Source organism: Pyrus communis, chromosome 7, assembly GCF_041283825.1.
Source record: "Pyrus communis isolate YQ-2024b chromosome 7, ASM4128382v1, whole genome shotgun sequence".
NCBI classification, from domain to species: domain Eukaryota; kingdom Viridiplantae; phylum Streptophyta; class Magnoliopsida; order Rosales; family Rosaceae; genus Pyrus; species Pyrus communis.
In genome coordinates this window covers 23,672,734-23,694,224 of record NC_142571.1, presented here as the reverse complement: position 1 = coordinate 23,694,224, position 21,491 = coordinate 23,672,734, and the positions used below count along the sequence as shown (strand labels likewise).

The following is a 21,491-nucleotide window of genomic DNA, read 5'->3' as shown; positions in this document are numbered from 1 at the left end:
TTATTTTGTAAGTTGTTAATTTGTTAACACAAGTATCTTGCCACTTGTATAGTGACACGTGGTGTACCACTCTGTGTTCTGAGAACATTGAAAAATCTTTTGCTAAAAAAAACATAATTCCACGTGTCAGCAACCCATATACCCACGTGTGCTGCGATCCTTGCTCAAGAAACAGAACTAGAGGCGGAGGGGAAGACGTACGGAGATGGGATTAGGCGTTGTAGGTTACCTTTCTCTCACCTCCCCCTTCAAATCAGTAGAAAATCATATTAATATAACAGAAAATAAAACAGAAAAAATAACAGATGAAGGTAAGTAAACCCTACACCCACACCCAGACCTCACCCATTTTCCTGTTTGTTATCTTTCTATATATTGAAAAGCACTTCTCCATAACTCCATAAAGCAGAAGCCCAACACTGACTCACGTACTTCTCTCACTTCTAGAGAGAGAGAGAGAGTTTTAGAGAGAGACAGAAACTATTGTTGAGTTGAAGAGGCCAGACGAAACAACATGCTCTGATTTAACGCACTTTTCTGAGAGATTAAGCCCATTCCAAACACGCCGTTAACCGCTCTCTCTCTCTCCTCACTTGCATCACATTCTCCGCGACTATAAGTATCAGGAGACTTGGAGAGAAAGAAACCGATACGGATGTCGTCTCGCGTGGCGGACAATCAGATATCGCCGTTTTTCACTTCCATGGAGCTAGACGACTTCCCACGCGCCACCCACGGCGCTTCGCCCTCGCTCGGCCAGCTACTGAAGCATGTTGGTGATGTACGCAAGGAGGCCACCGGCGACGGCGGCGAGACTCCGGCACACCATGCACTCGGCATCTCCGACGCCAGCCTCGAGCCTCGCTCCTTGCCATTCGTCCTCTCCTTTAACAACCTGACCTACAGTGTCAAGGTCCGCCGCAAGTTCAGCTTGTCCGGGATGTTATCCGGCTGCAATAACCGACTCGGCGCCGCCACGGCTTCCGACCCCATCAGCGGCGGAGAGAGTGTTTTCTCCCAGACGAGGACGCTGCTCAATGACATCTCGGGAGAAGCGCGCGAGGGCGAGATTCTTGCTGTTCTCGGCGCGAGCGGGTCGGGTAAATCCACCTTGATCGACGCCTTGGCGAATCGGATAGCGAAGGGAAGCTTGAAAGGCGCCGTTAGCTTAAACGGCGAGGTTCTTGAATCTCGGCTCCTGAAGGTGATTTCCGCTTACGTCATGCAGGACGACCTCCTCTTCCCGATGCTCACAGTCGAAGAGACACTCATGTTCGCCGCCGAGTTCCGCCTCCCCCGCGCGCTGTCAAAATCTAAGAAGAAGTCCCGCGTCCAGGCGTTGATCGACCAGCTCGGCATCCGGAACGCCGCGAAGACGATCATCGGTGACGAAGGCCACCGCGGAGTCTCCGGCGGGGAGCGACGCCGCGTTTCGATCGGAATCGACATCATCCACGACCCAATCATCCTCTTCCTCGACGAGCCGACCTCCGGCCTCGACTCCACCAGCGCATTCATGGTGGTGAAAGTCCTCCAGCGAATCGCTCAGAGCGGGAGCATTGTCGTGATGTCCGTACACCAGCCGAGTTACCGGATCCTCGGACTCCTGGACCGGTTACTCTTCCTGACCCGGGGTCAAACCGTTTACAGTGGTTCCCCCGCCAACTTACCTTCCTACTTCGCTGAGTTCGGGTACCCGATACCCGAGTCCGAGAACCGGACCGAGTTCGCCCTCGACGTAATCCGAGAACTCGAAGGCTCGCCCGGCGGGACCAAGAGCCTGGTGGAGTTCAACAGAACCTGGCAGAGCAAGAAGCACTCCAACCCTAACGACGCGTCGTACAGAGGAGCCTCCGACGCGCGACATGTCGTTCCTCTCCAGGAGGCGATAAGTGCGAGCATTTCTCGCGGGAAGTTGGTATCCGGAGCCACTAACAACAACCCGAGCCCGAACTCTATGGTTCCCACATTCGCGAACCCGATCTGGGTCGAGATGGCGGTGCTTGCCAACCGTTCAATGAAAAACGCCAGAAGAATGCCGGAGCTCTTCGGTATCCGGCTCGGCACTGTCATGGTCACCGGATTCATCCTCGCCACCATGTTCTGGAACCTCGACGACTCCCCGAAAGGTGTACAAGAACGCCTCGGATTCATCGCCTTCGCGATGTCCACAACCTTCTACACCTGCGCCGACGCCCTCCCCATCTTCCTCCAGGAACGCTACATCTTCATGCGCGAAACCGCCTACAACGCCTACCGCCGGTCCTCCTACGTGTTATCGCATTCTCTGGTGGTGCTGCCGTCGCTGGTTTTTCTCTCGATCGCGTTCTCAGTGACGACGTTTTGGGCGGTGGGACTCGACGGCGGACTGTCCGGGTTTCTGTTCTACTTTCTGATAATATTCGCGTCGTTTTGGGCGGGGAGTTCGTTCGTGACATTTCTCTCCGGGGTGGTCCCACAAGTGATGCTCGGGTACACAATCGTAGTGGCAATACTCGCCTACTTCCTCCTCTTCAGCGGCTTCTTCATCACGCGCAATAGAATCCCGGCGTACTGGATTTGGTTCCACTACTTGTCGTTGGTGAAGTATCCCTACGAGGGGGTGTTGCAGAACGAGTTTCAGAACACCGCGAAATGCTTCGTTCGCGGGATACAGATCTTCGACAACACGCCGCTGGGGACAGTGCCGGACGCGATGAAGCTGAAGCTGCTGGATGACATGAGCGAGACGCTGGGGATGCGGATCACGCGGTCCACGTGTCTGACGACGGGGGCGGATATTTTGGAGCAGCAGGGAGTGACGGACTTGAGCAAGTGGAACTGCCTGTGGGTGACGGTGGCTTGGGGGTTTCTGTTCAGGATTCTATTTTACTTTGCCTTGTTGCTTGGGAGCAAGAACAAGAGGCGGTAAAAAAAAAAAAAAAAAAAAAAAAGATAAAAATAAGCCCTGGTTATTTGGCGGGAGAGAGGACGATGTGTCAAATTTTATTTTATTTACTTCTTTTTTTTTTTTTTTACTTTAGGGTTTTCCAAATGCTATATCGGAAATTTGAATTACGTTGATTTGGAAGGGCAAGTCTTCATTTTGTTGGTGTTTCATGCAGATTGTACAACTGTTACAAATGATATATACTAATCGCGAGAATTAAAATAATGTTTCAGTCAGATATAACTCAAATGTTATATCTTATTGTTCTTAATGTTATATCATAAAAAATAAATTCGTCTTTTATCTATATTATATCAGTGTAAGTGTATTCTAGATTAATAAACATATATTTTGTAGGGTTAAGTACCTAAAACTCTCAAAATTTGTAGTATCAATTCAAATTGGTCTCAATTTTTATAAACATTACAAAAAAGTACCCAATCTATTAAAAATATCATATCCGTTAAGCCCCAATTAAACTTTTGTTAAATTAACTAGGGCCCACTTTGCCTCCAACATCAATAGAATGTCATGGAAGCATGGCTTCCATCAAGTAACAGTCTTCACTACCCCTTTCAAGCCATCACCTCCAAACCAAGCGCATAACCGCAAACTTCACCCTACAAGTCAAGCCACCAATATCGAGAAGGTCATGGTTGTTGCTAAAATGGTATGAACTCCCATGATGCAGCCACCATCATCTTCCACAAAGAAGAACTAGAAATTGTGCTAGCCGAAAATTGGCAAATGAGAAAATCACATGAGCAGAAACAACCTCCTTTAACCCTATCTGAATTCTTAACCTTCTTCTTTGTTAAGAGATTTTCCAATCTTCATTTTTGTTTGCCATTTTATTGTAAATTTGTTTATTTATTTTTATTTTTTCATCTTCATGTCTTTTATGAAGTAATTTTTTTTTTTTAATTATTTCAGTGTCCAAGTAAGCAAATAAGTGGGATCTATTGGTGTCACATGTACATTTAACGGAAAAATTATTTGGGGCCTAACATATGTGATATTTTTAATAGATTGGGTACTTGTTTAGAATGTTTAAAAAGTTGAAACTAATTTGAAATGACAGTAAAAAGTTGGGAGGTTTTAGGTACTTAATCCTATTTTGTATAAGAAATTAAGGGTTTATATAATAATTAGTTTGTGTGTGACAGTATACATAACAAGTATTGGTTTTGTATAATTGATTTAGTTTTGGAGTGAAATGCGGGCACGCTTCATTCATGCATATGTTTTAGAATTCAAAGTCTAAAAACATGAAAATATAAGAACAAGACCCAAAAAAAACAAAACAAATTAACTTTTCCCCACTTTGCTCACCAACACTATCTAAATTTAATCCCCACACACAGAGGACATGAATGACAACTAATTTTTGGAGGGGAACAAAATCAAATAGTATATATATTTAAGGGGTTAATCGGTTCACCCACACTCAATCCACCACATAATTATTCTCCCTTTACAAATTAATCTATATATTCACACGCTTTCACCCTAATTTGAATTTGTTTAAGCTATATCATTTTGGTTCTAAATTAGCCCTAATTTTGTTTTTATTCATAAGATTTTGGCTCTATGTAGCAGTTTCATGAGCCGGAAAAACTTACAAATGCATTTCAGTCTTCCCCTAACAATCATCGTGTGATTTACCAGCGCCAAGAATCAAACCCAAAATGTGTCGTGTGAAATTTAAGGCTGGAAGTTGTAGGAGGTAATTAGTTAAGTTAATATAAACTCTAATTTTTTTTTTTTTCCACCAGTTGTATGTGGCTGGTGAGGGTTGATTAATATGCATGTACCCGAGTACAAAAGGTATGGCCCTATGGCTGATTAATTGCTCTGCAGAATAATTAATTGCATATATAAATTGGTATTTACTACTCAATTCAATTATCGCTATTTGATTGTTGGCGAGTTTAATTTCTTCAATATATTTGGAGCTGAGAGAGGAGAGATTCTATCTTATACCTGGCGGATTGTGATAACATGTCCCTTGAGTATAACCAAGGCCTTCCTTGAAATAAGAATTTTAAGCTAAAATGATCTCTGAAATGGTCACAACTTTTCACTTTGGTCATTGTGGTTGAAAATCGATGGAAGTGGTCCCTGGGTTTGTTCACCGTTAATAATTTTGATCATTTTGTGAAAAATTTCCGTTAAATTAAGGGTATTTGTGTCCAATCAACCTCTCCACTTGCTTTTCCATTCAATGAATATATTTTTCAGGGAATGACCAAAATGATTGGCCACGGACAAACTCATGGACTACTTTTATATATTTTCAATTTTAAACACCAAAGAGTTATGCCAAATTTAAACATCATTTGACTAAAAAGCTAATAAATAAGCCTAAAAATTCAAGGTGTATTGAAGGCAAAGGATATTGGTTTCTTTTTTTTTTTTTTTTTTTTTTTTGGGGGGGGGGGGGGGGTGGGCGGGCTTTTAGATCCAGGTCCAAAAATATAGATAGTTTTTAGGAGTGAGTCCAATTACCTAATTATATGTATTTATTTTTTTAATGCTCATTTATATTTTCTAAAAATATTAAAAATCAATTAAAATCTTCTAATATTATGCATTTTCAACCCCAAAAAATATAATTAATATCATATAACAAAAAAATAATATATTGTCATAAATCTATCTGTAAATCATTCTACCCTAACTCAAGTAACAAAAATATGAATGTATATCATACCTATAAGTAATTTATGAAACCTAACTAAAAGGTAGAAAAAAACATAATATATCTACAGGCAAGACACATGAATCTTACTTGATTATAAAAAGGAATCTGTTATATAGGTAGATAAATATAATTAACTTGTGATATAGGTTGATTATAAAAATAAAAAATAAAATCTATAAATGGGGTTTAAAACGGGATAAAGAACAAGAAAGAACAAAAAAAAAAAATTAATCAAAGAGATAATTAGGAAGAAATTTGATTTTTTATAATAAATTTTATCAGTGAAGAGATAATTATTGATAATAAAATAATAAGATTTAAGGAATTTGACTTATTTTAATAAATTGGACTATTCCTACTATTGGCTCAAAAAATTGGACTTATATCAAGTTTCCTTTTTATATATATATATATATATATATATATTTATTTTGACGCGATTAGATGGGAATTAGACATGAATGAAACTTCTCTCTTTCATTAATAATACTATTTTAGCTAGGGAGTGAAATATTGATAAGTTTTCTTAATGGGTCGGTAATCATCTTCTACATTCAACTTGAACACAAATGCATTCTGTCAGGCAAGATTTGTAGGGCAAGTGGTATTTTCTGGTAATGCTTCTACATCCAACTTGAACACAATTGTTTCGTTTCTTCCTTCAACTTACCTTGAAAATAACGTCTTATTAATTTTAATCCGACCCTCTATATCAAACGAGGCCAAAGAGTTTAACTTTGTTGTCTGGCCATTGTTTGCTAGATTGTCTAGTAAATTCATTAAATTTGGGTCACTCGCTGTCGGTACTGATGAGTCCATATCATACTATATATTTTACCCTATTCTTAGTATTAATTTATTGGTTATTTTGGTAGAATTTTGATACTTTGTTATGTATTTTCAATGTAGGACATTCAATTTCCTCTGGAGAAAAAAGTGATCAAACGGATGAATTTTGGAGTGATTCTAATTGAAGTATGTTCGTGGGTCTTTCAAAATGATTATATCAAAGTTTTAGATTTTTCTACTAAGCCGTTTGACCGTGGTAATGAAATAAAGACCCAGTGTGCAGCGTTTCCAGATTGAAATTTTTGGACATTTTCGGCATTTTGAAGGTTAAGATGGCATATTTTGAGGAAGATTCCTTCTAAATATTTGTAGGGGACGTCTTCATCTTTCAAAAGAGATCTTTTAAGGACCAAATCGGAGTTGATTTGGTCAGTCAAAAATCTAATTTTCTGAGAAGTCCGAATTTCAGTTCAAATAGGAAACCTTTTATTTCCTATTTATCTACCTTTTCTAGGTAGGATTTTATTTTGTAGTAGTATAAATAAGGTTATTTAGCCATTAGAGAGAAAGAGGAGGAGAACGCATCACATTTTGCTAGGCTTAGAGAGCTTTTGATAATTCAAGTTTATTTTCAAGATGTTTTCTATCCATATTCTTAATAGTATTTTGTTTTATGATTGTTCATAACTAATTTCCATTTGCTAGGGCGAGGCCATGAGCCTTAGCAAAAATATGTAGTTTCTTTTCAATTTACTTATGATATTATGCATGCAAGTTTTGAATTATTAATCACCAGTTTAAACTGTCTAATTTTCTTGATGATTGGCCACCATTAGGATATTTAGAAAAGTAATTTGATGCAATTTTGGCGGAGGGTTGTCCCTGAAATTGGCGCTGGCTTCTTGTGGTTAATATATGTAACTTCTTAGGATGGACAACACGTCTTAAGGGTTATTTGATTTTTCAAAAAGGATTTCACAAAACTTAATGAGTCTTGCATGTTCACATTCGATCTGGACACCACAGACGAGTTGCATATTAAATATACGTTTTATGTTGGAGGTTCCAAGTAGGATATATACTAGGAAAACCTAACCTTCAAAACATGCATGTGTAAGTCATTAGTAATTGGAATAACTATGTATGATTGTTAAGGTGACGGCGGAACCCTAGTGCTCAAATTTATTTTCAAAACTATTTTCTTTTGTTTTATTTACTTTCCCAATTTATTTAATTATTTTTAATTAAATTCGTTTTTAATATTTTAGGTAATAAAATCACCTTCTTCCAAACTTTGTTTTCAAATAAGTAATTAAGATTTGGTATTTACATAAATTATTCATTCAATCCCTATGGAGAACGACCTTGCTTGATCCGTTATACTACGACAACCTTGTTCTCTTGCAAGTATTTTGTGTGGTTTTAACTTCTTTGCGTAGGTACCTAAAAATCCCTATCAGGTACCTTAATTAATTTTGCGATTGTTTGACACATGATTTTAAGGAGAGTACTATTACTTTCCCCTTTTCAGCATGGGTGGTCAAGATCGTTAGGTCTGAACTATGAAGACACCAGTTGTTACTTGTTAGGCACACAACTGCGAGGCTTATCCTAGGTTTAGCGGTAGTATTAGTGGTTTGTCCTCGTTTGTTTAGAAAATTATTCAAGTTCAATTAACATTACCACACAACGGTATATATATTTATGATGAGTTGGATATATTGCGGCTAGCCTGTTCTGATCGCATATGCTTCAAAAGTCGGGGACTTCAGCTGAGCTGAGCTAGTAGGTTTTAGGGGATTAATATCTAGAACAAAAGAAATAAATTTCTTGCCAACTTCTGTACATGTTACTTAATATTTCTGACTTCATTGATTTCGGTTTTCCCCATCACTTGAGTTCAAGAAATTTTTTTAGTGTGTTCAAAATACAGATACATAGTATACCATTATATAAGTGGATGGACACCTAAAAAAAAAAAAAAATTCTTTCACTTATATACTGACATATAGTGTAATGTCTATGTTCGGACACATTACAAAATCTCTCTTGAGTTCAACCTGTTAGCTAAGTTTGGGGTTTTTCTTTGATATCGAACTTGTTCTTTATGAAAGTCGAACTTAAGACCTACTAGCTAGTTATCGAACTTATTCTTTTATAAAGTCGAACTTAAGACTTCTAAATTACATGTAAAAATAAATATCACTTGATCCTCCTATTAGCGGCGTGCATGCTATTTCAGTTTCATTGATCATGTACCTATGATTTTGTTTCTCTATCCCTTTTCTCCATGGATTATACGAGACAGAAAATGTGCGAAATTAATGTGGAGAACTCTATGGGTAGGACTTATGACTCACAAGAGAATTAATGGCATCCAAGATTAAGAGATTCAGAAAGCCTAATCACATGTTGATGCTGTCTTGTCAAAATCTCTAGTCATTTTCTTTCATGCGATAAAATTAATTCAATCGAGAAAGCTAATTACTTAAAGATAAGATAAGAGAAAATCAATTAATGTAGTTTGAACATGTAAACTGAAAATTTATAGATGTTTCAGTTAAAAGATGCGATTATGAAATAGAAACTCGGAGAAAAAAAGAGAGGAAGATGTGCCCCTTAGTTGAGGAAATGGGCATTAGAGAGTGTGATAGAGATGAAAAATCTTCCTTAGCTAGCCAATGGTACCTAAGTAAAACAAGGACCAAAACTTCAATGAGGGGTACCTGGTTAGGTATGCGAGTAGGTTCATTGAGTTAGCTAGCACTTAGGAAGGCTTGGCTTGAAAGGCCTCTATGGTCTTAATCAAACTCAAAATATCTAAAGGCTATAACTCTTGAGATTATATGACGTCTTGTTGTCAGATTGTAAATGTGAATGGTTGATCGATTTGGTTGTTGTTTAATCGATTGTGTGGTTCAGATTGATCAGTTTGAGTCGTTCAATTTGATTTCTCCTCAGTCTAAGATTGCCCGTGTCAAAACCTTGTGAGTTGGTAATTGCCCACTAACATTTCATAAATACATTCACCTAACCCCAAAAGCTAGCAGCCCAAGTGGCTCCCGCCACCCCCATCAGGCCCATACTAAAAATACCCAAAACAAATTTTAATAAAATCTATAAAATAAATAAATAAAGTAATCAAAAGGTCAGAAATTAAAGCTTCAAGTATTCATTTATTTAAGGGTATATTATCAATTTCCCCCCTAAACTTGTGACCCTTGGCCAATTTCCCCCCTGAACTTTAATTTTGGCCAATTTCCCCCCTCAACTCTCATAATTAGTCAATTCCCCCCTGAACTTTAATTTGGTCAATTTCCCCCCTCAACTCTCAAAATTAGTCAATTTGCACCCTACTGTTAATTTTTATTTTTTTTTAATTTTCCATCTATTCTTTTCTTAATTTTCAATCTTTCTAATAGCTTCCAACAAAGTACTAAAATTAACATAAACTCACCTGCATAATATAGGGTAAAATGTACAAAAACATAATACAATTAGTATGTGACATGGGTTGATTATAAGAAAAAGTTATGAATCGGGTTTAAAGCATGTAGAAGAAGAAATAATAACAAAAAGAAATAATAATCCTAAACTCATGGATCAAACCTATTTCAATAAAATGGGTTATTCTTAATAAGGAGTCGAAAATTATGAATAGACTAGCCGTTTTTTTATTAAAGCTCGATTCTCCGCAATTTACTTGAACTTAGCTTTCACTTTTATAAAGAAAATTGTATTCACATACAAAAATTTACACATCAATCCTTTTTGTTATCAATTTTGTATAGTCAAAAATCAAATAAAATTACTCCATACTGATTTATTATGACTAATAATACTATCTATGATAAATTGTAAAATTCTAAATTTTAATCTATTTGTAATAGGATAAAGATATAGGAACATGATTAACATACATCTTATTTAGTTTCTTACACACACTTGTTTAATTATGATCAAATTAAAAATTTAACAGTAGGGTGCAAATTGACTAATTTTGAGAGTTGAGGGGGGAAATTGGCTAAATTAAAGTTGAGGGGGGAAATTGACTAATTATGAGAGTTGAGGGGGGAAATTGGCCAAAATTAAAGTTCAGGGGGGAAATTGGCCAAGGGTCACAAGTTTAGGGGGGAAATTGATAATATACCCTTTATTTAATTAAATAAAAAGCAAAAAAATCCTAGAGACACATCCTTATCCAAAACAAGACAGCTCCACAAGCTGAAGCTTTACAGCAGCAAAAAATGGCGACAATGCCACCATCCTCCCTGCAACTCCCCAACCCGTTCCCACTCACGTCCTCATCGACCAAACCCCACTCGCCCAAACCCTTCTTCTCCTTCGCAACCCGAGCCACTGATCCGGAAACGCCACCCTCCGAGCCATCGTCCGAATCCGGTTCCGGCCCGGATGACTTCGACAGCAAGCTGAGCCAGGTCCGACTCCGATACCGCAGCGGCACCGGAAAGAAAGCGGAAATCCGGAAGACCAAGAAGTCCAAAAGCGGGTCCGGATCCTCATCCGCGTCCAACTTGTACCTTCCACCGGTGCCGCTCAAGGAGCCGGTGTCTGGCGGGTTGAAGGTAAATTTCGGGTTCAGCCCGTACAGCGAGAGGTTAAACGGGCGAATCGCAATCCTGGGTCTAACGGCGTTGCTGCTGGTGGAGCTGGCGACTGGAAAGAGCGTGTTGAAGTATCATACGCCGCCGGTTGTGCTGGTGCAGGTTTACTTTGTGGCGGCGGTTGCGGCGGTGTATATTAAGTATGAGAAAGAGAAGGTGAGCGTGTGGCCTCAGTCCGCTCCGCCCAAAGAGTGAACAGAAATTTAAATTATATATGTGATTGTTCATTTGTTAAATTTTAATTAATTTGGATTTGTTTTTGTAATGCAAATTCCATCTTTGATTATAACATTAAACGTTGAGTGTGTCATTCAAAATTAAGATTATGTTTTTTGCGTGCGGCTTAAGAAATATGTTATAAACCATTTGGAAACAGTTTTACCATTTATCGCGTCATATAAACATTGTCCCGATTTTCAAGTGCGATAAAAATGCTAACGAAAATAGCTTAGCATGCATTGTAATGAAAATGCAACACTTGAAGATGGTCTTGAATTCCCAAGTAGCATGCATCAAGTGCTCCTAACAATGATTTTTTACAAAACATGGAAATGTTTCTCAAACCCAACCCTCTACGCGCTAATCCGAGAGCTGGGTTTGAGAAAATACACCAATGCTCCACGTTATAACATGTGCACCAGTAACACCTCGTGACGACGTTACAATAAAAATAATTCCCTCATGGAATCGTGTAACAACACTTTCTTATGTGTTATCCTTGCCCAAAACGAATCAACTGACACTAGGGATATGCCCACAAGAATAACGCACTCAAAAGAAATAATGGATTAAATCCAAGAAAACAACTTTCTAAAATTTCTTATTCTTTCTTCTCTGTATATTTACCATATTCTTTACTTGCCCAAAAAAGAAAGAATGGGTATTAGATATTAACTAATTCGGATGCTTTTCCACTAAATATTCCAATTACACATCAGCAATCTATCTTTCTTTTTCTTTCCTTTCTCTAATGTTACAGGGAACCCCGAATGCCCTATCAGTCTGGGAAGTTGCCCACTCCTTTCTTGTGCATTAGATTGCGAAGGCAGGATCATCTTCTGCTGCTCTCGACTCGAAATAAAATCGGGTACTAACAAATTCGCTATAAAGTTGTCCTCGTCAAAAAATCGTTAACAGCAAGAGTGGCGTCTCCATGGGACACCGCATCAGTCTCCGGCATGTAAAGACTCGAGGATGTAGGCTGCACTTCAAACATAACCATTTGGTCAAGCCACTGTCTACATACAAAATATTGAACAGCTAATGCACAATTCAATCGAAAAGACATTTGGAACTACGAATGTGTATATCCGTTGTGAACAGAAATGGTGTAATTGAAGCCTACCTTCGTATCAAGCTGCATTTCTCCATTGTTATCTACAACGAGGCACGCACCGTGTACTTTCAACCATTCAATGCATTCGTCCAATCCCTCCGAATCCTTCTCCTCACTTTCCTCATTTGTGGGTGTAATGGTGGTAAATCCCAAAATTTGTGCAACATAAGGAACAGGTATCGTAGGCCGATATGATCGACACATGCAGCTCACTGCCTTATACCGCATCTTTTCAACATATAAATCTGCAGAAGGAAAAATGTTATAAGATAATCCCTTTTTTATATATTTATATTTCAGAAAGTAAAAGATAATTTCATTTGAAAGAGATGCCCACCCATTAGGCAGGTGCTCAAGTTGGGAGCTGTCTTGTAGAGCCTGAAGAACATAACATAATTTCCTGAAGTAACAGCTGAACGAACCGCAAGAGCATGCTTAACAGCTTCATCTCTTTTTGCTTCAACTGACAAGCTACATTCAGCAAACATTTGACAATATATCTCACAGGGTTATCTTACATGGTTTGATAAACTGGAAGGGGAAAGTTGCAATAATCGTGCTATACATGCAACAAAGAGGCAAAGTTTTACGAAACAAGTAGTGAAATTCGAGAACCTTAGTCCATGCATGGTTTGACTCATTTCATCAAATATGATCTCTTTTTTTGACGAAAGAGTAGTAATTACTAACTTACATAAATCAGGTGACCAATCATTAATTTCTCAAATTTCATTCTGCACCAAAGGCAATATAGGACATGAAAAGTGTGACTTAACACTCTCTTGAGTGCTAGAGTGTGAACATGCACACATTTATTTCTACTTGGTATTTCAAATATAGAATAACATTGTTGGTAGTCAAGTAGAAGACAATAAAACATAATTTTGTAACTTTATAGTGTCCCCGTATCTGCCAAATGTGTATTTCTATAAACCAAAGTTCACTACCAATGGACCCACTCACGACTCCGAGTATTTATGGAAGTTTAATCAACAAAAAAGAACAGTCATCTTTACTTGAGGGTTACTGACCTTGCCATTGATGATACTAGATCTCTGTTATTATTTGAGTGAAGGATAACACAAAGTAAGTTGTATGCAGAGAACTCCATATGACATCCCTCAATACCTTCAGCGTAGAGAGATTTCAACTGTGACGCGCACTGAAAACCACATGAAATACTGTTATTCGACACCCGAGCTTTTGAGGAATAAATAACTTCAAACATACAAATTGCTCTACAAGATTTGTTTATTTTTTTCTTTCTAAAAAGGTACATATATTTTTAACTGCACCGGATGAATTTGTATCTCCATAAATAAACAAAAAAAATGTTATAAACAATTATCAGTATTGAAGCCAAACTAATCAAATTTACTGATTCCCGTAGATAATTTACCACAACCTCCCTTGTCAAGGTATTATTCAAGTTCTTCCAATGTCATCTTCTTATTTGTGTCATGCCATAAAATATTTACAAAATTGTTTTCAACCCCACTAAGATCACAAACCTGATTATACTCGGGCAGGTCCCCAACTTCCACTGCTAAGCGAGCATGGGTTTCGTACACCTGGTCATGAAATTAGGCAGAATGAATGACAAACTGAGGTGAACATACCTCTTACAAAGATTCGGGTCAGCAGTTGAAAACAAAAGATAATATTACAGACAACGGAATTTGAAAAAAATAAAAAAAAATAAAAAAAAAAACTTCCGCAAAAGTTTAGAGTTTAAATATTGTATTAGGATCTAAAGCAGCAAACGTAAAAAATTATAGGTGATCAAAGTGACTCTAATTAGCCAAAAAGACCTGGTTAAGTTGATTTAAATAGTCAGCAGTTGGTTTTGAAAGATATGGCAGTCAACCAGCAGAAAAGGGGTAAGTAAACTAGAGCCCATATGATAAAGGATTAATAAAAACCATAAGATATCAAATATACCTTTACTGTTAGGTGATTGCGAATTCGTTGCACAGTCAGATCCTGACGAATGGACTTCAACTGATCACATTTATATAGGTAATTCTTTTGGGAATCTTGCACCATAAGCAAAGCTTTTTCAAGAACATCCTCTGGCCTTACCTGTCATGTAGAACAGATTCTTTAGCAGATTAGTTACATCACACATCAAATCCACTAGTTCATTTGATTTATTTAACTAGGATGTTCATAGAAGAGAAAGATATGAGATATAGATTATTACAGTGGCAGGATCAGGAGCAGAAGTGAGGCGCAAATAACGTTTCTCAATCTCCTGGCAGGTCCCCTTAACAGTAAGAGAATCCCAGTCAATGTCCTCAACTGCCCTGCTGCCACCATCTTCAAAATTTTTGCTAAGCACCAAGGCATTAGCCCTTCTGGCATACAAGTTTCCGCCACCAGCTTTTTTTGGTTTGAAGTGATTATTTTGTGCCCTATGTCCTTGCACTCTTTCAAAACGCCTAGAGCGATTTTCACGTCTCTTTCTTTCCTCTGGTGAATCCGCAAGGTCCATTGCTCCAGTGTAATATGCTGATGAACTTTGTTCCTTGTCACTATCACTAGATGCATCACCGTTCTCAGCAGTACTTACATAAGAAAGGCGCTGCTTCTTAAAAGGTTTCTGGTTTATCTTACTTCCATTTTTCTGCTCCTGTGAATTAAACTTTCCATTACTTGTATTGCCATCTTTGAACCCAGCACTCCCCATCCATGGCTGCATGTGTGAACACACATTATATAAGGCTAAGCTAAAAATGTTTCAAAACTATTATGCTTAGCTTATACCATGTATGATCCGGATATTGTAAGTAAAAATAAAATATGCATCTATACATAAACATATATGTACTTAAGATTAAGACAATTGGGTTTCCTTTCCAAGAATAAATAAAAGGGATGCGTTGACAAAATAATTACCTTTCTTTGCTTATCATTGACATTCATCCAAGAAAACTTTAAACTGTCATTGTTGACAGATGCCGGTTTCTCAACTGGCTTCTCCTCTGGTAGAGGTTCCCATCTACTCTTGGATCGTCTATTCGGACTTCTTTTGTACTTTGGCAATGATGAAACAAGGTTTGAAGAATGTAAACTACTGCACAACCAGAGCACTTAAAGGTCAATGGTCTATACATTGGGATACAATCATTTGTACCATTAAACTAACCATCTACTTAAACCATATTTTGTAGACCACATGATGTGGAGGTTGATGGTTGGCTTCCTTCTTTAATGATTTAAAGATAGAATCCAACCATTAACCGCCACATCATATAGTCTATAAAATATGGTCTAAAAATATGGTCTCCCTAGCATTTTCCTTAAACTAATCAACCCACATAGAGTAGGTTAGAAAATGTGACAAAATAAAAAACCAAATCGGGTTAATGGCAGATCACATGTCAATTTTCATACAGGGGTTACCAAAATATTCATAAACAAATGAGTTCAAGGTGCATAAATGCACTGTAAACATACAAGCCCACGGAAGGAAAGAGAAAGAGAGGGAGTGAGATAGTTACTCTTTCTTAACAGCATCTTCATTTGGCAGTGGGAAAAGAGGCTCAGTATCCCAGTCTTGCGTATAAAGTGTACCATCAGCTGTTGCCTTGGTGATAATCTGAAATGGAAATTAAGTACTTTTACATACCATATACATCCCATCTAAAAATACACACACACACAAACACAAGAAGTATAGAGAAAAATAGAATTTGCATGCTTCATGTCGATGGAATTAACAAAAAGTTTAGCAGCTTAGCGACAACCCAGACCATGCATCAGCCCCAATTTGCAAATAGAAGTTCCAAGACATACAGACACTATGTTTCCTTGAAACATTGCCCTGAGAAGTATAGAGTTAAAAAAAGAGAAAAAATAGACTATTGGTTTTAAGTCACAGAAAATCATTGCATCATGCAGAGACCTCAAAAGACTCAACTCTTCACAACAATGTATATAGTGGTTTTATTATCATCACAACATACTAGATAACAGTTACTAAGGGAGGATACAATTGATAAAAAAGCCAAAAGTCATGCCGAAAAAGGGAATTTGCAAGAGGATCAACATGTACGATTTCCCAGTTGGCCAAGAAAAACTTCTAACCAATTTGGCTCACCTCCTTCATGACAGACTGACACGCAGCCATTTGCGTATCATCTTTACAGCGAGCCAAAGCCCTTTCGACATAACCACGCAGTGACTTGGGAAACATACCAGGCTGAAAAAGAAAAACGATGCATAAATAAATAAATTCATTAGCTACAGCATAGATTATAGAGAGTCACAAACTACAGTGCCATTATGTGCGTAATGTTATAATATACAAGGAGAGAACAAAGACATGCATAACACCCAGATTAGTAAAAACACATTATAGGGAAACCATGTTGGTAGGATGCTACACTAATCTCCAAAAACACATTGATATATCAATTTAAACAATTAAGTATTCAAAACGAATTAAGATGCTAAAAACATGCAGTGCACCTATCAACCACAATCAGAGTTGAGCAGTTATAGCTTACGTATAACCGTCTGCTAGATTTTGTATCAATTCTTGAACTTAAGAGAGGAATGACATTTTATATTCATTACTATCACACCATATCATGAGGCAAGCCCTGGGAAATTGCAAAATGCTCTAGAGTTAATCATCCTTCAAATTTATATGTTAGGAATTAATGATTCAATTGAAAATTTTCAGAGGAAAGAGAGTTCCTTTTTCATGAAGTTGCAGGAAAGAATTCCCCAACTCTTCTCCACTTATTATTCCAAAGATCCTACTAGAAAAACAAGCATACAAACAAACGTTGAGGTGACAAAATCTTCCTTTTTTATTCCGAAATTTAAAGCCCACTGCCTCACTTTTCCCTTCATAAGAGCACGCTCATTCCTAAGCCATCTGCTTATTTAATTGCTTATTCATTGTAGAACTATATGCTGCCCCATCGCTATCAATTTTTTGTTTTCATATTAGTAGAATGTCAGTACACGCTTGCATTTAAAAAGGGTTAGTAACAAGAAAGGCAGTTTATGTTATGTTACAATTCAATAACCATGCATAGTTAACATAGTAGAATAGCTCGCAACCTAAGAAGAGCATCTTAAGAGGCAACAAACTTCAAAGTATCCACTCCTAACATATTTCTGGAAGAAAAGATGGGAAGCAACGACCATCATATCTTTATATTAGTCTGGAAAGAAATAACTGGGTATTGATACTTAAAAAAATAAAAAAAGCAACAGTCATCAAAGAAGAAGACATACCTTAAGTAGAGAATCAGCTGTGGCACTGGATGTCACCTTGTCAACTGGCTTTGGCAGTGAAACACTGATATAAGCAGGTTTTGCTGCCACAGTGGTTGTACAGCTATCCTTGTCAGTTTTTGGTAGACCAAAGGTTGGATTTGAAGTGATTCTAGGGTTTGTTGGAATCTGCAGTTTATTAACTCTTTGTGTACCTACAGGTGGAGCAGGTTGGGAGGGTGATTGGTAAGTATGAGACGCATGGGATGGAACAGGTTGTAAGGGTGATTGATAAGTATGAGACCCATATGGAACAGGTTGGGACGGCGATTGATAAGTATGAGATGCATGGGATGGAACAGGTTGTGAGGGTGATTGGTAAGTATGAGACGCATGGGATGTAACAGGTTGCGAGGGTGATTGGTAAGTATGAGATGCATGGGGCACCTGCTGAGAAGCAGGATACTGCATGTTGAGTGCTTGAGAAAATGCAGTTTTCTGGTGATCCTGAAAGCTATCATAAGAAGTCTTCTCATCCAAAGGCTTTTGGAAGTGTGGTTGCATAGAACTATTGTGGTGAACTTGAGATTGAGAAGTCAGAGCCCCATGATTCCAGTAACCATCATGAGCACCAAAAACCACAGCACCAGACTGAGAAACCAAAAAATAACGACAATAATTTTACTAACCAAACATATTTCAACAGCATACTCATGACTATAGAGATATTTGAATTTAATATCAAATCAATATCATTAGATAAACCATCAATTGAAGTTGTCAGAAATATCATGGAACTCTATCTAATGGTTCGATTAAGAATGTAAAGATTAACTGTAACGTGAAACAAAACATAACACAAAAATAAAGGCTATATATGTGATGATGCACACTATAAAACCAAATCTGAGGCATAACTACCATGTACACTAGCAATACTCTTTAATGACTATATCACTCATTAATGACAGTTTCAATCTTATGAATTCTAAGACTTGGATCACTATTAGAATTGAACAAGGTAGCATATCAAGAAGAGCAGGCATAGGAGGGCATGAAACCTTTTAAAAAACCCTCCGCGAAAGGAAATTCAAACCTGTACTGAGGACAATTCAGATGGACTGGGTTCTGGCTTCCAAGAAGGAGCGTATGAAGGTAGTGGTGGTGGTGGTGGTAGCTGGCTGTCCGAGGTTTGATACCCAGTGGTAGCACCTGGAACCGGACATCCCACATTGGGTGTACTAGTAACAGAAATGTTCTCAGTACCAGGAGCACAGCTGACTTCTGTTTGACTGTAATAATCAGCCCATTGCTTATAGTGCTGCTCATAATTTTGTGAAGTTGAAGTTGCAGCACTAGAACTATATGCAGCAGTGGTATCTGGGGTGTACTGTGAGTACTGATGAGGCGTATAATTTGCATAATTTCCGCCACTCCAAGCAGTTGTCTGATTATTGTAGCTGCTACTTGGGTAACCTCCAGCTGTCTGATAATCAGCAGGATTGTAGTAAGTGCTTGAATAACTTGCAGACCCAGCATTAGACCCTGTATTCTGAAATGAGGAAATAGGCTGATAAGGAGCACCTGTATTTTGATATGCTCCTACGGGCTGTGAGTAGGAAGGGTTGGATTGCTGCTGATAGTTGTCATAGTAACCTGGGTACCCTGCACTTCCATAACCATATGGATCCGCAGAATTTTGGTACGAAGCATAGCTATTGTAATCTTGTGGTGCATTTACTGTTCCCAAATTTGATGTACTACTCCCAGGCGGCTGTGGATGCTGATCATATTGATAATTTGAATGGGAATGAACCCCATTATCTGTCGAGCTATTGTCTGTCCTATGAAGGTTCCAGGATGAAGCTTCTGAACCAGTTGTTGAAAGAGTATATGAAGGCGTCTGTCCTTGGTTTGCATTAACAATATACCGATTCTAAAACACACATAAATGCAAAAATGTGTTAATCAACATTTCCATTCAAAAGTCACTAAACAATTAGTATTAATATATATAAGAAAAATTAAACAGAGTCAACTAAAAAATGGCTACCATCAAAGTGGTATACGTGTCAAGTAAACTGAACGGGATAATACAAATGGAAAATCAGAGACAACTTAGCATCCACTGTAGGAAAGCAGTATAGGGCACCTGGTAAAATAATTTCTTCCCTAAGATAACAGCACCCAGATAACCGCTCAAGCTAAACTAAACACCTCAGTTTTTTTCACAACTAAACTACCAAATGCGGACAAGGCTATACTTAGAGAGTGGATATGAGAATAAATTTAACACAAATTCTATATGGCATCAAAATCTGCTTAAAATCAAATCTCCTACTATTAATTGGAATTTAATACAAAAATCGTAATAGAAGAGTTGACATAATAGTAATCACCTCAAGCGAATTCGGGTCCAGAGAAGCAATCTTCTCAGTATTACCTCCTTGATTCATCATATCTTTAGCATCCTGCTACAACAAAAACAAAACTCAAATTAACCAAACAAGCAAAATAATCAAACATGCTACTCAATCCAATGTAAAAATTCCAAAACAAAATTTCAATAACAAGAATCCAAAACCCTAATTGATTGCTAATTAAAATCGGTACCTTCAGACAAAACGCAGGGTATCAACCTCGAAATGCAGTTTGACTTACGAGAACGCTGATGGATGGGATCGGAGGGTGGAGAAAAACCCAGAAAACAGATTGAGATCAACAACAAAAACGAGCAAGAAGAACCAGAAAAACAAGAATTTGTACTGAAAAAACCTAAATATTTAAACCAAATAGCATGAATGAAATTGAATAAAAAGCAGGAAAAATTAATAAAAATTATTAGGGACAGATTGGCGAGAACAGCGATAGTGATATGCGGAAGAAAATTGCAGAGAGAGAGAGAGAGAGAGAGGGAGAGAGATGAGAGAGAAAGGAGGTGGAAGGGAGGGAGGGTTTGAGGTTCAACGACCGGGCGTCTGGGTTGGGTCCTGGGTCGTGTTTGCTGGTTTAGTAGGACTTTGTGTTTGGCGGTAGACCAAGATAAAATTATTTGGCTTATTAACGGTAGGTGCTCTCGTGGGTTGCCATAATAATGTAATTTAAATTTATCTTTGAAAACTTACCTTTTTTTTTTTTATTAATGAAATTATCTACATTAAGAAAAATATGGTGGATTTAGCCTCATAATAAGCTAGTAATAATGTGGTTCAAACTCGTCTTTGGCGAGAATCGAACCTAAGACCTCTCACTTACAAGTGAAGAGGAATATCACTAGACAGTAGTTTTAAGTGGCAAAACTTACCCTTTTAAAACGACAGTTTTCCACGGCTTTGTAGGTAAATAAAATTGAGGTTTTCTGTTTGCATTTGGTATGTGCTATTGAGTGGTTTAAAAAAATTACGGTTAGATTTTGCATATAAGTATTGATGAATTTTTACAATAATTAAATTTATATCAAATCCGTATTACTTAGTTGTACATACAATTGTAGTCGGAACCCAAATTTTATTTACAAATTTAATGTCAAGTTTACCCTTTTAAGGTCAACAAATATTTTTTTATTTTGAGCAATATTTTAATATATTTTAAATTCAAATTATGATGAAAGAAAAAGAAAGTCAATTCAAACTTCAATATTAAGAAGGGGTATATAGTCACTTAGTACTACGGTTTAGTGGTATTCCTCTTCATTTGTAAGTGAGAGGTCTTAAGTTCGTTTCTCGCCAAAGACAAATTTGAACCACATTATTACTAGACCATTGTAAAACTTAGCTCAATCTCTCACCACATAATGTAGATAATATCATTTATTAAAAAAAAATTAAAAAAAAAAGTTATATTGTTCACGCCAATTTAATTACGCATGTGTCTGCT

At 37.7% G+C, this 21,491-nt stretch overlaps 3 protein-coding genes across 4 annotated transcripts; 2 read left to right on the top strand and 1 right to left on the bottom strand.

Annotated features, from left to right (window-relative positions):
- The first annotated feature begins 281 nt into the window (after positions 1-281).
- LOC137734960 (ABC transporter G family member 6) lies at positions 282-3,154 on the top strand. Its single transcript, XM_068474301.2, has one exon. It carries the CDS (start codon positions 656-658, stop codon positions 2,909-2,911), a length of 2,256 nt encoding a protein of 751 aa, XP_068330402.1. The 5' UTR covers positions 282-655; the 3' UTR covers positions 2,912-3,154.
- Positions 3,155-10,598: 7,444 nt separating this feature from the next.
- On the top strand, positions 10,599-11,368 carry LOC137735347 (FKBP-type peptidyl-prolyl cis-trans isomerase). The gene has a single exon (XM_068474769.2). It carries the CDS (start codon positions 10,670-10,672, stop codon positions 11,240-11,242), a length of 573 nt encoding a protein of 190 aa, XP_068330870.1. The 5' UTR covers positions 10,599-10,669; the 3' UTR covers positions 11,243-11,368.
- A 467-nt stretch (positions 11,369-11,835) lies between these two features.
- LOC137734916 (SAC3 family protein A) lies at positions 11,836-20,649 on the bottom strand. 2 transcript variants are annotated; one of them, XM_068474239.2, is made up of 14 exons: positions 20,229-20,649; positions 20,015-20,086; positions 18,712-19,551; positions 17,637-18,266; positions 16,486-16,587; positions 15,887-15,984; positions 15,282-15,459; positions 14,587-15,078; positions 14,325-14,465; positions 13,895-13,954; positions 13,415-13,545; positions 12,721-12,854; positions 12,393-12,628; positions 11,836-12,248 (listed from the first exon to the last, which is right to left on the bottom strand). In XM_068474239.2, the coding sequence occupies exons 2-14, from the start codon at positions 20,072-20,074 to the stop codon at positions 12,150-12,152; spliced, it is 3,201 nt and encodes a 1,066-aa protein (XP_068330340.1). In that variant the 5' UTR covers positions 20,075-20,086; positions 20,229-20,649; the 3' UTR covers positions 11,836-12,149. The 2 variants fall into 2 exon arrangements, with proteins under 2 accessions (XP_068330340.1, XP_068330341.1); XM_068474240.2 differs by having other exon boundaries at positions 20,015-20,089; positions 20,229-20,369.
- Positions 20,650-21,491: the final 842 nt, after the last annotated feature.